At 42.0% G+C, this 14,365-nt stretch overlaps 1 protein-coding gene across 2 annotated transcripts in view; it reads right to left on the reverse strand.

Annotated features, from left to right (window-relative positions):
* PCSK2 (proprotein convertase subtilisin/kexin type 2) overlaps nt 1-8,704 on the reverse strand; it is a 212,884-nt gene extending 204,180 nt beyond the window's left edge. For both annotated transcript variants that reach the window (XM_059896782.1, XM_059896781.1), the window contains exon 1: nt 8,528-8,704. In XM_059896782.1, coding sequence (XP_059752765.1) covers nt 8,528-8,704 — 177 coding nt within the window. The remainder of the gene's footprint in view (nt 1-8,527) is intronic.
* Nucleotides 8,705-14,365: the final 5,661 nt, after the last annotated feature.

The raw sequence follows: 14,365 nt of genomic DNA on the forward strand, positions 1-14,365 counted from the left end.
CGCAGTTCCCTCACCCCTCAGGCAGGATGACTCTCAGACGTGTTCTAAACCATCTCCCAGAGTTTCCTGGTGGGATTGAGCCCCGGTTACCCACAGTGACAACTTGTGCTATAATACACCCTTAATTCCTGCCTTCCCTTCCCGGTCTCAATTCCCCACTCCCCTACCGGTATTTCCTAGAATCATGCCTTGGATAAACAACTTGCATTTAATCCTTGTCCCAGGGACTGCTCCTGGGGACCCAAACCGACATATTGTACTTCTCCTCTTCCCACGTGCTAAGGTGCCTCCTCCAATCGCACCAATGACTTCATCTCCAAAACCAGTGGCCACCGTTGCCCCATTCTTTCTTAATCCTCATCTCCATTCCTTTCACAGCCCTGCACTTTCTCAATGAATCTTCCATATCCCTAACTGTCCAAGTTCCGTCTCCTCTTTCTCCCTCCACGCCCAAAGTTCTCCAAGATTTTGTGCTAGAACCTCTTCTCTTCGTTTTCTCTCCACACTCTCCCTTGGCAATGCTATTTAGCTTTGGCACGACTGAGGTGCACGAGGATGGATGCTTGTGCATTTGACTTTCAGCTCCTTGACCACCTTCACCTCTTTTTGGCTTTGGTAACTCACCTCCATGGACCTCATCATTGTCTGGAAATGCTCAATTTTGGGAGTCTTGAGTTCCAACACCCTACTCACTAACCATAGCTTTCTCCCTTTCAGCTCTCTCACTACTAATCCCAATTAACCTTCTCTTCTATTTTATGGATATTCCATTTTTTAAAACTCCATTTCCTTCTCTCCCTACTTCCACCACCCCCACTTGAGTGCTATTGAAGAAAATGACTCAGTTGCTGCTGCTATAAATCCATGCTCTCCCACTTGGCCCCTCAGTACTGGCCATAAGTCATTACCGGTCCTTTGTCAGAATCCTCTCCCATCCCCATTTGCAGAGCACAAAATTTTATCTCTTTTGAAGCCCCCAACCCAGCACCACTTCCCTCACTCTAAGAATTGACCTTGCCTCCTACACCTTTGAAATAACTGTGACTCCTAAGTGGATATTCTCCTGATATCCTCCTCTGTGACCTAAAAACTGAACTTCATCTGCTCATTCTTCTCTCTTTTATCTCAAAGAGAGGAGAGTTCCTTTTTCATGTACAGGCTAATCCCTTCGCTTTTCAATAAAACCCAGCTAACCAAGAGATGAATGAAAATGAAGAATTTGGGACTGAAGAAGTTCTGGTAAAAGGACTTGTGATGAAATTAGAATTTAAGAAAAACTAGGAGAAGAATTGGGTGTTTAGGGGAGTCAATGCCACATTTAAAGTTATAAATGAAGGGCCACTCTAGGATCCTACAGTTTTCTTCATGTTCTTGTCAACTTTCTAATGGGGAAACTATCAGCATGTTGTAACATTCTTAAGTCTATTTCACTCTATATCAGAAAATTAACAGTTTGTGTCAATGTTTCACTTTCAACCTAAGAGTTTATTATTTTCAATTATTCTCATCAGAGGATCTCAACATATCACAACATTATCCAAAAAGCCATGGTCAAATGAGCTTTAGGGACAAAAACAATTTGTCAAGAGAGTTTACTGCAAAAGTTTATTGCTTTTTCTATATACCTCATGTAGAAGCAATCGATTAATATGCAATCATTACATTTAGGACAGAAGAGAGTTAACTCAGATTTAATTTCTTGATTCCCTAACCATTAGAGGATTTTAGCCACTGAATCATCTTTAGCTATAACAAATACATCTTAGTAGACAAAGTCAAGCTGTAATTCCTGTTTTTCAACTGCCCTGTGATTCTTTGAATCTCAACTAATATATTCCAGAAATTTAGTACAGTGTTTCTGTTCAAAATGATGAACCTGAGCTCAAATGTAAAATAAAGCCACTGCTGTAGTGAGGGGAAAACATTTGAACTTCAGGTTTCACGTTTTATTTTTAAGCCTGACTTCTCTGAGCAGTTATAGCTGAATATATAACTATTGCAAATTTAACTATCAGCATTACTCTCTGATGTGCTATAACATTATGGTCTACAACTAATAAGACCTTTTGAAATAGAAATTGATTTCTAGATAGTCATTCATTTGAGAAAAAGAGGTGTAATTTCCCCCCTTCTTTTGTATTTATCAAGTTTTAACTGCAGGCTTTATTTTCTCTGCTCAAAGAACTCATGTATTCTACTATTGATAATTTCTAAGTTGGGAATTTTAGGGAAAAACAGGAGTCTGTCAGTCAGTGATTTGCTGGTTGTTAACTACTTCTATTTCCTAGCTAAATTTCTGCCTATTAAGAAATGGATATTACAGGGGTAGTTTCTTAAGACTAGTTCTTCAAGTACTTTCTCTCTGAGGTGACGGCTTAAACCATCATCTTGTGACCCAAGTGTCTTTATCAGTCGAGAAGCACAGAATGAGTATCTACTATGAGTAGGGCATACTGGTTGCCAGTGCGAGCAACAGAGAGTTGAATGGATTTTATATTCTTGCTGGAGAAGACAAGTCACAAAGACCTGAAAAGTTGGTTGATGTTATGAGATGAAAATCTAAGAACTCTCATAAGCTTTTAGATTATTGTTGTTGTGATTTGCCTTGGTTTGGTTGCAAAGTTTGGAGAGTCATTTCAACAGCTTGAGAAAAGGAATATTTATGGAGAATGTATTGGTTTAGGTAATACTGGTTGTTCTAAAGATAAACTCCCAAATCTCAGTGCCTTAATGTAATAGTTTAATTTCTGCTTCACGTAAGGAATGAGAAATTCTAAGTCAGGAATCAGGGACCTGGGCTCCTTTCATGTTGTGACTCTGCCATCTTTAGCATTTGCTTCCAGAGTTACTGTTCTCAATCACATCAAGCCTCAGAATAGAAAAGAGTGTGGAAAATCAACCTACACGGAGTTTTTATGCATCAGGCATACAAGAAAAGCACATCACTTCTGCTTACAATACATTGTCTGGAATTGTCATATGACCACACCTACCTGCAAAGCAGGCTGGGAAATGTGGTCTTTCTGTGGCTCCTGTAGAAGAGGAAATTAGTTTTGTGACTAGCTTTAAGCCTCTGTCACAGAGTTCTTTGGCTGGGAATTTGGGCTGGAAGTTATTAGAAACTCAGATGCAATGTTTGCATCTCCCACAACCTGGATGGGCTTTCTCATGCCAACTAGACTCCATTCTCCATTCTATAGCAACTAATGGGTCACATTTCCTAAAGAAGCCAGTATGATTGGTTGAGATAATTACCATGGTCTGTAACAAATTGTAGACCACTGAATTATTTGGGCCAGGCCATCTCATGGACCATGGTTGACTCATGGATGGGTTGCCATTGGGTTGAGTGTCTATTCCTCACTCAATCAGTTGTCACTCCTGAGAAAGTATAACCCACAACTGCTTTCTTGAGTAAAAAAAAAAAAAATGTGGCTAGGTCATCACCTTATTATTATTACTACTACCAATAATAGGTTTTTATTCTATGCACTCAGCACTGTGTCCAGAACCTTACATGCACTATATTATTGATTTTTCACAACCCCCATATTTTGTTAACCATTTCAAATAAAATAAGCCTCTGAGGGATTTCATAACTTAGCCAAGTTTCCGGTGCTGTCTAATCCAAATCCTGTCATCTTTACCTTTTAACATCACTGTTCCTGGTTTCCTTCAGCCACAGAGGGGCTTTGGGCATGGCGAGTGCTGTGACAGATATGACTGGTGACTGGTCCAAGGGAAAGGAACAGATTATATGCAATAGAAGTTCCAAAGAGATAGAAAACAACCAGAGAAGGCATGAGGGATGAACTTGGACTTGACCTAAGGCATAATGTATTAAGTTGGGGTCCAAAAGGAACTCATGGCAGTCATGTTGGGGAAATGGGTTTCTGGGCTCTTTCCCTTTAGCTATCATGATAGTAGATCTTGTAGTTCCAGAAAAACTGTCCCTTAAGGGTTTTTAAGATAGGAATCCTTTTGGAAATACTTAGGATCAAATCTTTTTCCTGTTATTTCTGCCTTCGTCCCCCAAACTACGTTAAGAGGACGGGGGAATATGGTTAGAGAATTCTTTTGACTGACAATTGATTGTGTGTGGAAGTGAAAGTAAAATTATATAATATGGATTCAATATTGTTGGGACATTAAAACACCATTAAAAGGGTGAGAATAAATATTCAAAATACATATATCTGACAAAAGATTCCTATCCATAATAGGTAAAGAACTCCTACAAACCTAAAGCTAAAAAACTACCCAAGTGAGCAAGAGGGGGACTTATGGAATGCTGATAATATTTTATCTCTTGATTTAGGTGCTGGTTACACATGTGTGCCCAGTTCATGAAAATTTATCAAGTTATGCTCTTTCCTAAATTATATTATACTTCAATAAAATTAAAATGACCAGAAGTTTATTCTTTCATTACATAACAGCACAATTATTAGATTAAAAAAATTTTTTAACAATTATACATATAAGAGCAGTCACATGATTTTACTTGTTTAATCATCCTAGCCTCAGTTCTACATGGATAAAAAATAAAACATATTATAGTAAAAGAAAAAAACTTAATTGTCAGTTGTTTGGATTTCTACCTTAATTCTCACATGATTTTTGGCCAACCCTCAACACATTAATAAATAATTTTCATTTTCTTTTTCAAAGGAATTAAAATTAGTAGTGTATTGAGAATTTTAAGGCAATCTTTAGAATAACGTCTTTGTCATTATTGCAAACTCACTCATTCTCCTAGACATATGCATCTTCTCTGGTGAACTTACATCTTTGGGCCACATCATGATAAAATAGAAAGTTTTAGTCTCAACACACCTTTCTGAGGGTAAAGTTATAGGTATTTTTATTCCTTTTGAGAGAGGAAATATAATTGTTTGCTCATGGTCTTGTAAGAGTTAGGCAAAATAATCAACAAATATTCATTGAGTACCTTATATATAGGACACTGTGCTAAATATAGAGGTTATAAAAAGACATAATATATTGTCTCTTGGGAGATTTACAACTTATCTGAAGAAGTGTATACTCATACACATTGGTTAACAACATATGTTAATACCAAATAAGTGTTAAATATATTGTAGAAAAAAGAAATAAAGGAAAGGAAAAATATCTGAACTCTAAAATGGTGCCCAAAAGGCAGAGTTCTTGGCAGTCACGGAAGGCTTCCTGGAGGCAGCATGATAGAAAAACAAAATTATTTTGGCTTTAAATCTGAGTTTTTTTCACTTTCCAGATATAAGCAGTTACTTTTAACCTCTTAGAGCTTTAAGATTTTCATCTGAGAATCAGAGCTGATGCCAATAATTTCTACCTCACAGAGTCGTGAGGTTAGATGAGATAACTTTGTAAAATAGTAGGTCCCTCCCTTTTTTCATATGAATAAATAATTACTGACAATCTTTGCTGTCTGACACTGAGCGTCTGGAAGGATGGGGTGGTAGGGGGTTGGGAGGTATCCTAGGTGTTAGAAAGAGGAAGGAGAAGGAGGTATTGGGGGTTTAAAATGAAAAAATGAATAAGAAATGTTGACAAAAGTACAGTACAGCATGACGAAAAGAAGACGGGACAGTGTTTGGGAGACCTGGAGGAATAAATAAAACTAAGGAAGTTTTCTTACAGCCTGGCAATAATATGCTGGCTCTGGTGAGGAAACCAGAAATATAGAAGATCCCATCCCTGAATGTTTAACTTTTAAGTGGGTAGACAATACTTACACCCATATTTACTTACATATATGAACTGACTAGAGGACAAGTAATGAAATGTCCTAGCTTATGTCATGTAGTCTTTGCTTTTTAATCCCACAGGAATTTGGAGAAGGGAAAGCTCATGGCATCAGGGAAAGTTTGGAGCTCAGTCTTGGGGGATGGGTGGACATGGATCCAAAGGAGGAAAAGAGGGTTTATTCCAGACAAGTGTAGCTTCGTGCAACAATTCATCAGAAGTCTCTTGCCATAGACTGATGTTTACTTAAATATGTATCAGAGCAAAAATCATTTGGATAAGAGTACTTCTGAGAGGTTATGGACAGGTAAGTAGGAGATGGCAAGGTTAAAAAGCCCATTTCTCCTGGATGGGAACTGCCCGTTTGAGACTGTAATGCAAAACCAGTGGGCTCCTCTCCAAGAAAGGATGGGAAAGAGGCTTAGGTATCTGATTTCGCCCCAAAGTATGAGTTCCCTGAGATTTTAAGGTAAGTGTATTGAGAGGATTCAGATTCATTTATGGTGAGATTGTCTCTACACCTCCTTGTTCAAGTTCCATCACCAAAACTTTAAAAATCCTTCATTAGGCTGTTCACCTCTATACAAAAAAGAAGTAAGCTTCCTGGAGAAAATATGTTACGCCGTTATCGGTCTCAGCTACACCTAGATTTGGTTACATCTCTAAGATCAAACGCTAAGGGCATATTTTCAAAAGCGGAAGTAAAGAGGATAGTGCTGTCTGCCCACCCCATGGAAAGGGCCCTGGTATGGGGAGAGAGTAACAGGTATTTCTGCATCAACCGCAGCCCTTTCACAGAGCTTTTGTTTTGCTTTTGTTTTTTTAAGAGCCTTTTTAAAGAACCTGATGCCACATCCCTTTTCAGCATACCCTAAAGGCCAACGTACCCTGCAGAGCACTTAGCTTGGTGTGGCATGTACTAAGGGGTGAAGAACATAAGTTCATCTCTGAAAGATCTGGGTGTAAGTTCTTGGCTGTTTTCATCTTGGGCCTTTATCTGAACCAATTTCCTTATCAGAACCATCGGCTTAATTGAATAATAGTAGCTTCCTCAGAGTTGTTGAGAGTATTAAAGAAAAGTATTAAAGAAGAGTAGCTTCCTCAGAGTTGTTGAGCGTTATTAAAGAAAAGTAAGGACTGCATCACATAAAGGTGTCCTATAACTGTCAGCTAATAATAATCACTACTATATTTATGGCGCCTGGGTCCTGGATCTTGCCAAGTTTGGGACAGGGGTAAGGGTGGGAAGGAAGGAGGGTCTCCTTGTTTACTGTATTGGCGGCACTCTGTAAACAGCCCCCGGGCCCTGGGCTAGAGCGGCGGCGGGTTGCACCCTCAGCTGGCGTCTCCTCTCCCCTGCTCCACCCACACGCTTCCCGGGAGCAACAAGTCCCTCTGCGGGACCCGCCCGCGCGCCACAGGCAGACCCGGCGCCGCCTCCCAGACCTCTGTCAAACTCACTTGTCAAACCCATTTGGGGTCGAAATCGCGGTGGCCAACGCCCTGCGGAGGCGGGAGAACCCGCAGCAGGTGAAGGAGCCTTGCGGCGGCTGGGAGGGAGGCTGGAGACGTGGGAAGTCCGGACCGAAGGGACTGAGTCCCAGTTCGCGCTGCCCTTGCGAGGCAAGAGCAGCACAGAAGCACCCACCGCTCAACTCTAGGTTCTCTCCTGGGATCAGGAGGGAGGAAACGGGACCCGGAATCCCACAGACCTCCCCCCGGTCAGCGCTCTGGTCGACAGATCGCATCCCTCCCGTCCTCCAGGTTCAGCTCGCCCCGGTCTCTCCTTGCACCCTCACTCCACCGCACCCCTCGCCAGGTCCCCTAAGGACACTTGAGATCCCTGGCGAGATATTTCGCAGGAAGCAGGTAGGTCAGCCACGGCCCCCATCCGGCGCTCTCCACTCCCTTCCCTCCCAGACTGGGTACCCTGGCGTCTCCAAAGGAGCCCCGAGGCATCCGAGGCTGGGGACCTCATCCAGCTGCCCAAACGGTTGAACTCTGACAACTTCTTGGAACGGGGATCCCCGCTTTCTTGTGGGAAAGCCAAGTTGGCCGCCCACATACCAGGAGAGACACCCCGAGTTCTCCGTAGGGAACTACCCTCAAAATCTACCTCTCCAGCGTCTACAGCTGCGAGTTGAGAGCTAGAGAGATGAGTACGCTTCGGGGTGGGCGGGCGTGGGCGGGGGCGGGGGAAGTTCAGCCCCGATTTTGGAAAGAAAAACCAGTTCTGTCTCCAAGTCTCCTGGAGCCAGGGAGCTGTCTTCCCTGGAAAAGAGCTGGGACAGGAGTCAGGGAGGGAAGTCCTCCTGGCGCCGGGTTCGAAAAGCGCGGAGACGAATCGCAGTGTCCAAGCTTCCAGCCTTGTGCGTCGGAAACTACCCGTTCTCCGGGAGGCAGGGGCGGGGGAAACATCCCTGACGAGTCTGCCAACGCCAAGCCCAGCTGTTCAGCACTTCCTACCTCATCCCCAGGCAGCCTTGAGAACTTGGTAGCTCGGACAGCAGCCCGGGCGCACCTCATTGTTTGAAAGGTGTTATCCTGTTTTCGCCCCCAAGTCAAAGAGCAATAAATTGTTTTTATGACCTTACGAGTTCAATTTGAAGGGCATTTTAATTACATAACCCGTGAAAGATCACCGGAGGCAACGTTGTGTTAAAGAGCCGATGGCAGAATATCTGCATCGCGCAAGAAAGAAAACTTGCAAATCTGCAATGAGATTGCGCAGGGCTGCCCCCGTTTTGAAACAACATGCGAAATGCAAGAGAGGTCTTACCTTTCGGACTCCAAAACCGTGTTCTGCTGCAACTTGGCGAGCTTCTTCCTCTCCTCCTTTATGCAACTCCACAAGAAAATGATTCGTGAAGACCGGTCTCTCGGCAGATGCAAAAACCATGACACAGAAGAGGAACCCGGCGGCCGCCTTCCACTGGGAGACACAGCCACCTTTCATCTTTCTTTGGGAGTGAAAAGTGGTTAGGAGGCGCGCAGGCTGGCGGAGCAGTGGTCCCGCAAGGAAGGTGCAAATAAAAAAAAAAAAAAAGAAAAAAAATATATATATAGTTTTTGTTGTTGCTTGTTTTTAAAAAATCTTTGTGTAGAGAAAAACACTGACTAGGGGTTTGGAAAGGAGCAAATCAGTGTGTGTTCTCTAGCATCTGCCTGGCGGGGAAGCCGTGCAGTCAGGCAGCCCGGCTTGCTCGCAGAGGTGCTAATGTGGAGAGCTGTGTGTATCTCAGAGAAAGAGCGAGTGTATCTGTGCCTGATGCTAAATCTGCATTTTCAGCTCCTCCTCAGCTCCAATTCCACTGGGGCGGGAGGAAGGCTCCAGCCTGGGTGACGTGCGCCCGCCGGCAGCCAATGAGGGCTGCAGAAGCGGCGGGTCCCGCCCTGGGCCGCCCCGGGCCCGCCCCTGCCCGCCCCCGGCCGGGCAGGTCCGCCTCCGCCGGCGGGGGGCGCCGCGCGGCGAGCCCGCGCCCCCGCCCCTTTCAGCACCCTGGAGAGCGCCTCCACCTCCACCCGGGCCCGCGCGCTCCCAGGAAAATCCCCCCAGCTGTAATCTGGTCGGCGGCGCCGGAGTGATGTCATTGTTTGTGGAAATCTGCAGGGCTCTGGAAAGGGAATTACTGTGTGTGCCGCTCTCTGAGGCCCCGAGGGGAGCTGGGGCACCGGCCTCTCTCGGTTCTTCTTCCCTGTTTATCTTCTGCTGCAAAACAACTCTCTCTCTCTCTCTCTCTCTCTCTCTCTCACACGCGCACACACACACACACACACACTCACACACACACACACACACACACAAGCACTCAAGGCATACTTGCTTCCCCTTCTCTCAATAACAAAGCAAACATCAACCCTCCTCCCGCCACTTTGGGCAAATCCCAGGGCAGGGCTGCTCCCCTTCCTGGCAGGGGAGGGGGGCGTTGGGGAAAGTAGCCTTCCTGGGGTGACTCATGGGGGCGAGAGTGCAGAAGCGAGCTATTTTTTAATTATTTTGTAGGCTCCAGGCGGGTCTGGAACTAAACAGCTGGGAAGCCTGGCAGGAGATCAGGCTCGCCCCCCATCAGTAAGTGTGAAGAGATGAGACCCCTCCAGAAGTCTGGGCTGCTCCGCTGAGACTGCCTTCAAGAAAGCCGCGGCCGGGATCGCCATGCCGCGAGGTGCACCCCCAGACTTGAGGACGTTGCGCAAGGACAGCCAGGCTGCGCTTTGGGAAAGGCGCAGCCACAGATCCCAGGCACTGGGCCGAGGCTGGTTGAGCGTCCTCGACTGGGGCGAATTCAGGCCAAGTGGCAAAGGGTCAACTAAGTTATCCAGTTAAGAAACGTGCACTCACAGTCTAGGAACTGCTTACTACTGACTTCTTCCTGCCCTAGCGAGAGGAAGCAGGGAGGCGATGTCTGCAACAAAATGAGAGTGATTGTCTTAAAGCAACTCAAATAGTGTTGAGTTACAGAGTATGTACACAGATCTTGACTGTGTAGCTCAATCTTGACTGTGTAGCTGCAAAGTCCAAAATCCTGCCTTACTTGGATAAGAGGTAAGAGAATTTTTTGCCTAGAGGCTTAAGTGTATGCAATACATCCAGAGAGAGGGAGAGGGAGGAAGGAGCAAGGGGGAGAGAGAGAGAGAGAGATTATAATATTGACACATTACCTATGTGTGTGTTTCAGACTTCCTCCTTTTCACTTTAGCATGAAGTTAGAATCTACACAAGAAAAACACTAATGGTAGAAATGAATACACAATGCCACAGGACACACTGTCTTTGAAACAGATCTCATTGTTGACAGAGTTGGCTCCCCAAAAGCCCTTTCAAGCATTGCCAAGTAAAAATGTAGGGATTACTGAAGACTTTGATACAAGCACAAGAAATCTGTATGCAGTTATTATTATTATTTGTATTATTATTACTTGAATTTCTTTAAGAAAAGCTAAGTGAGACGCTGAGAAGGTGCTAGGACATAGGCTAAAGATGAAAGGGGCCAGAGTAGAAACAAAGTTTCTGGAAAAGTATTAATAAAAGGGAACTGAGCTACTCTATTTTCCTCAGTTCTTTACTGCTCAGAGGCTCATTTCTGCCAAGATTAAAAAAAAAAAAAAATCACCCTATCTTACTCTACTGCTTACCCCTTATAGTCCATCTATTTGATTCTAACACAAGGTTTTCTTACTCAGAGACCTTCAACTCTTCCTTTCTCTTACCTCCTTATATTTTACCCATATTTTGAATCAAAGTACTAGGCTGGTATGAAGAAATACCAAGTGGTTCTTCCTGCCCTGTATTGTCATTTGAGAAAAATGGCACCAAATGTGAAAATTACATTCAATGGATTCACAATCATGGAGAGCATTTCAAAAGCAGCAACAGAGATAAAAATCTAAGCCTTTAGAAAAATAGATCTGAAGAGCATCAAATAAGTCAATTTAGAAGATTATGGGTGTTGGGAAATAGTGCTGTTAATGTAGCTAACTCTTTCTGAAAATGAACACGAAATTACCATCTATTCAGAGATATTTATTAATTTTTTCCTGAAACCACAGAGCAATACTTCATTTCCTAAATAAGTTCCAAAGATGAAATGCTAGTAAATGTTGAATCTTATGTATCTGCATTTTAAATAATTAAAACCATGTAAAATTGGATACAAGCTAAATAAAGCCTGGATAGCTGATTAAAATAAGCCCTTTTTAGTGGTTTACATAGAATGCAGCTCATCGTAATATTGTCAGAACAGCATAGCAAATGAAAATAGAAATTTTTTGTGATGCAAATGCTAAATTTCTAATGCATAACAAAGTAGTAAGCAAGTGGAGGAAATGTATTGATATTATTTGAAATACAAATATACATCCATGTGTTTTATATAACTATTTCTAGCTCATTTTTTTGATTAACAATAGTAACTTTGGTGTAAGAAGGTGAACTGGAGAGTGAATGGCAGCAGAATATTTCACAGACTGAAATGGAATCCAGTTGACAGGAACTCTATTGTATCCTCTGCTGTCACTGGCTGTGCCACTGGGGTCGAACCATTGCATCTCTCAAAGCCTCTATCTCCTTATCTACAAAAGGAGACAGTTGAATTAGATACCTTCCAGGTCTGAAAGCCTACAATTTCAAAGAGATGTCAAAGTACAGACTGTGATGTAGAAAGCGTCACAAATAGCTTGAGGAATGTTGAGGATAATCATACTTTCTTAGGTAACATTATGGTGGCCAATAGATCTATTTATTTTTATATAACCTCTCTCAAGGAGTCTTGTGTTTACTAATTTTGTGAATTTGAGGAAAGAGTAACTGATACAAACTGGCTGACACTCAGATTCAGACATGAAAACCATCAGTACTGAGGTTCTTACTATTTAAGATACTGTTGTATATGTAGAGAAAACATGGGTATTTGGTTCTGGTTCATATGTGGCACATACCCCTACAGTTTCTTTGAAGACATTGTCCTGAAAAGACCAGAATATTCCCATTTTATGGCTTCATAACTGTAAATCAGTAAGCTTATGTGTAATTAAAAGAGGCAAAATCACCCAAAGTATGATTGGGATCCTCCCATTCAGATGTATTTCTGGGGAGAATTTTGGGCCCAGGGAGCTTCAGGTGAAGGGAAACCCATCACTGCGGAGGAGAGAGAAAGGTAGAAGCAGTCCGAAGAGAGGTTGCTGGATCTTTGAATATTCTTTGGACCATTAGGGAAAAGATCTTATGTTTCTATTCATTTCTCTTCAGTTGGATGGGTGTGTAATCAAATTGGGTGAGATGAAGGGGAATAAGGTAAGAACAACAGAATGCACAGTTTAAAATACAGCCTTGTTAAAAATCAGGTTGGGCTTTTCCATTTCTGTTGAGTTCATTCTGAGCACTTTCAGTGCAGTAATAAGAATTTCTCTGGGTGCCACAACTCTCTACAATCATAGTGTATTACCAACCTTTTCAGGAAGATCCCTCCTAATGACACTGCCCTCCTTCTCCTCTCCACCCTAGTCCATATTTGGGCTTTCTCAAGTACTGTGATTTCTCACCTTATAGGTTTCTACCAGATTTTGAACTCAATACTGATCAAGTTTTTTAAAAGTTTTCTCCAGATAATTCTTATTTTCCAAGATGTCACTTCATTTCCCTGTACTATGTATTGACATTCTCATATTTGCTGTAACTTAAAATTTAGGTGCTCAAAAATTTTTATTTCCTTGGCATACATTCACTCCTTTTAAATCACCGGGACTCACTTGGTCCTACCTCCCATTCCTATAGCTTTTACCAACTTATACCATTTCCTTAAATGACCTATCTCTGTTGACTCTATCTCAGCTGACTTTTGTTATCTAAGCTGTCAAATCAATATAGTGCGGAGGACTCATGGGGCTTTACTGAGAGTTTTGTTATCAACAAGGCATTAAATCTAGAATGCTTTGGGTTGTATTCATTTTATAACTTCATCAACAAGCCATCAAATTTATTCGGACTAATCAACTCTTCATAAACAGAAGCTACTCATTGCTTCCTTATTTTTCAGGACAGTAAAAATTTATTTTTTGTGCTAATTTAGGTTCTACTATTTTGCTAGGATTTGAAGAAGCTAAACAATGAGGACCAAGGGCCCTTTTAATCTCCTTTTGAAAATTAGGAACACATTACTATTCACTATCTTTAGATTCCTCTTTAGGTCTACAGGACTACAAAATAATGTTTTCTCACTTGGAAAATTAATTAGTTATTTCTCAGGGCTTATTGGGAGATTGCTTATTGTCTGTAGAAAGTGATTACCTATTCATGAATTCTCTACCTTGTGTTATTTCCTTTTCTGTTTCATAGTCTTTTTAAAAATACAGCAAATCTTCCTCAATTCATTTTTTTTCAATGATTATGGAAATTATCTTTAACAGGGAGATTTTTTTGAGCTCTTCAAACTACCTATAACATAGAAATAATTCAGAGAGAACAAAGTACATGGCTTGTTAGCAAATATAACCTGGAATTTGAAAAGTTAAAAATTTTATGTGTGAAATAATAGTTCAAACATTAAAAATGTATATACTAGTTTTTTAAGGTTAATTCTGCCATTGCAAGAAACATCTGATTCGAGGAAAGTCCTTACTTAGACCTAAATTCTTTCGTTAATTATATAACCTTTAGTATTGTTTTGGATGACCTCATCCAAGTGGAGAAATTGATGTATGATGTTATTTAACATGCTGGAAGAACAGCTATAAAGTTATGGCTGTTCTCTCGGGTATCCCACTTTCTATTTCTTCTGAAAATATTCTAAAATTTCATGGTTTTGGAAACATGGCCTAGTCTATTTTTAGGAAACTTCATCATATAATATCCATTTTATCTTCTTATGATACTAAAGAGACTGAACCAAAAAGTACACCTTAGAAACACATTTCTAGAACTAGCTACTCAAAACAGTACTTAGTGGCTTTATTTATTTATTTATTTATGGCTTCATTGGGTCTTCGTTGCTGCGCACAGGCTTTCTCTAGTTGCGGCGAGTGGGGGCTACTCTTCACTGCGGTGCGCGGGCTTCTCATTGCGGTGGCTTCTCTTGTGGAACACGGGCTCTAAGGTGTGTGGGCTCAGTAGTTGTGGCTCATG

This window comes from Balaenoptera ricei, chromosome 15 (assembly GCF_028023285.1).
Source record: "Balaenoptera ricei isolate mBalRic1 chromosome 15, mBalRic1.hap2, whole genome shotgun sequence".
Classification (NCBI taxonomy): domain Eukaryota; kingdom Metazoa; phylum Chordata; class Mammalia; order Artiodactyla; family Balaenopteridae; genus Balaenoptera; species Balaenoptera ricei.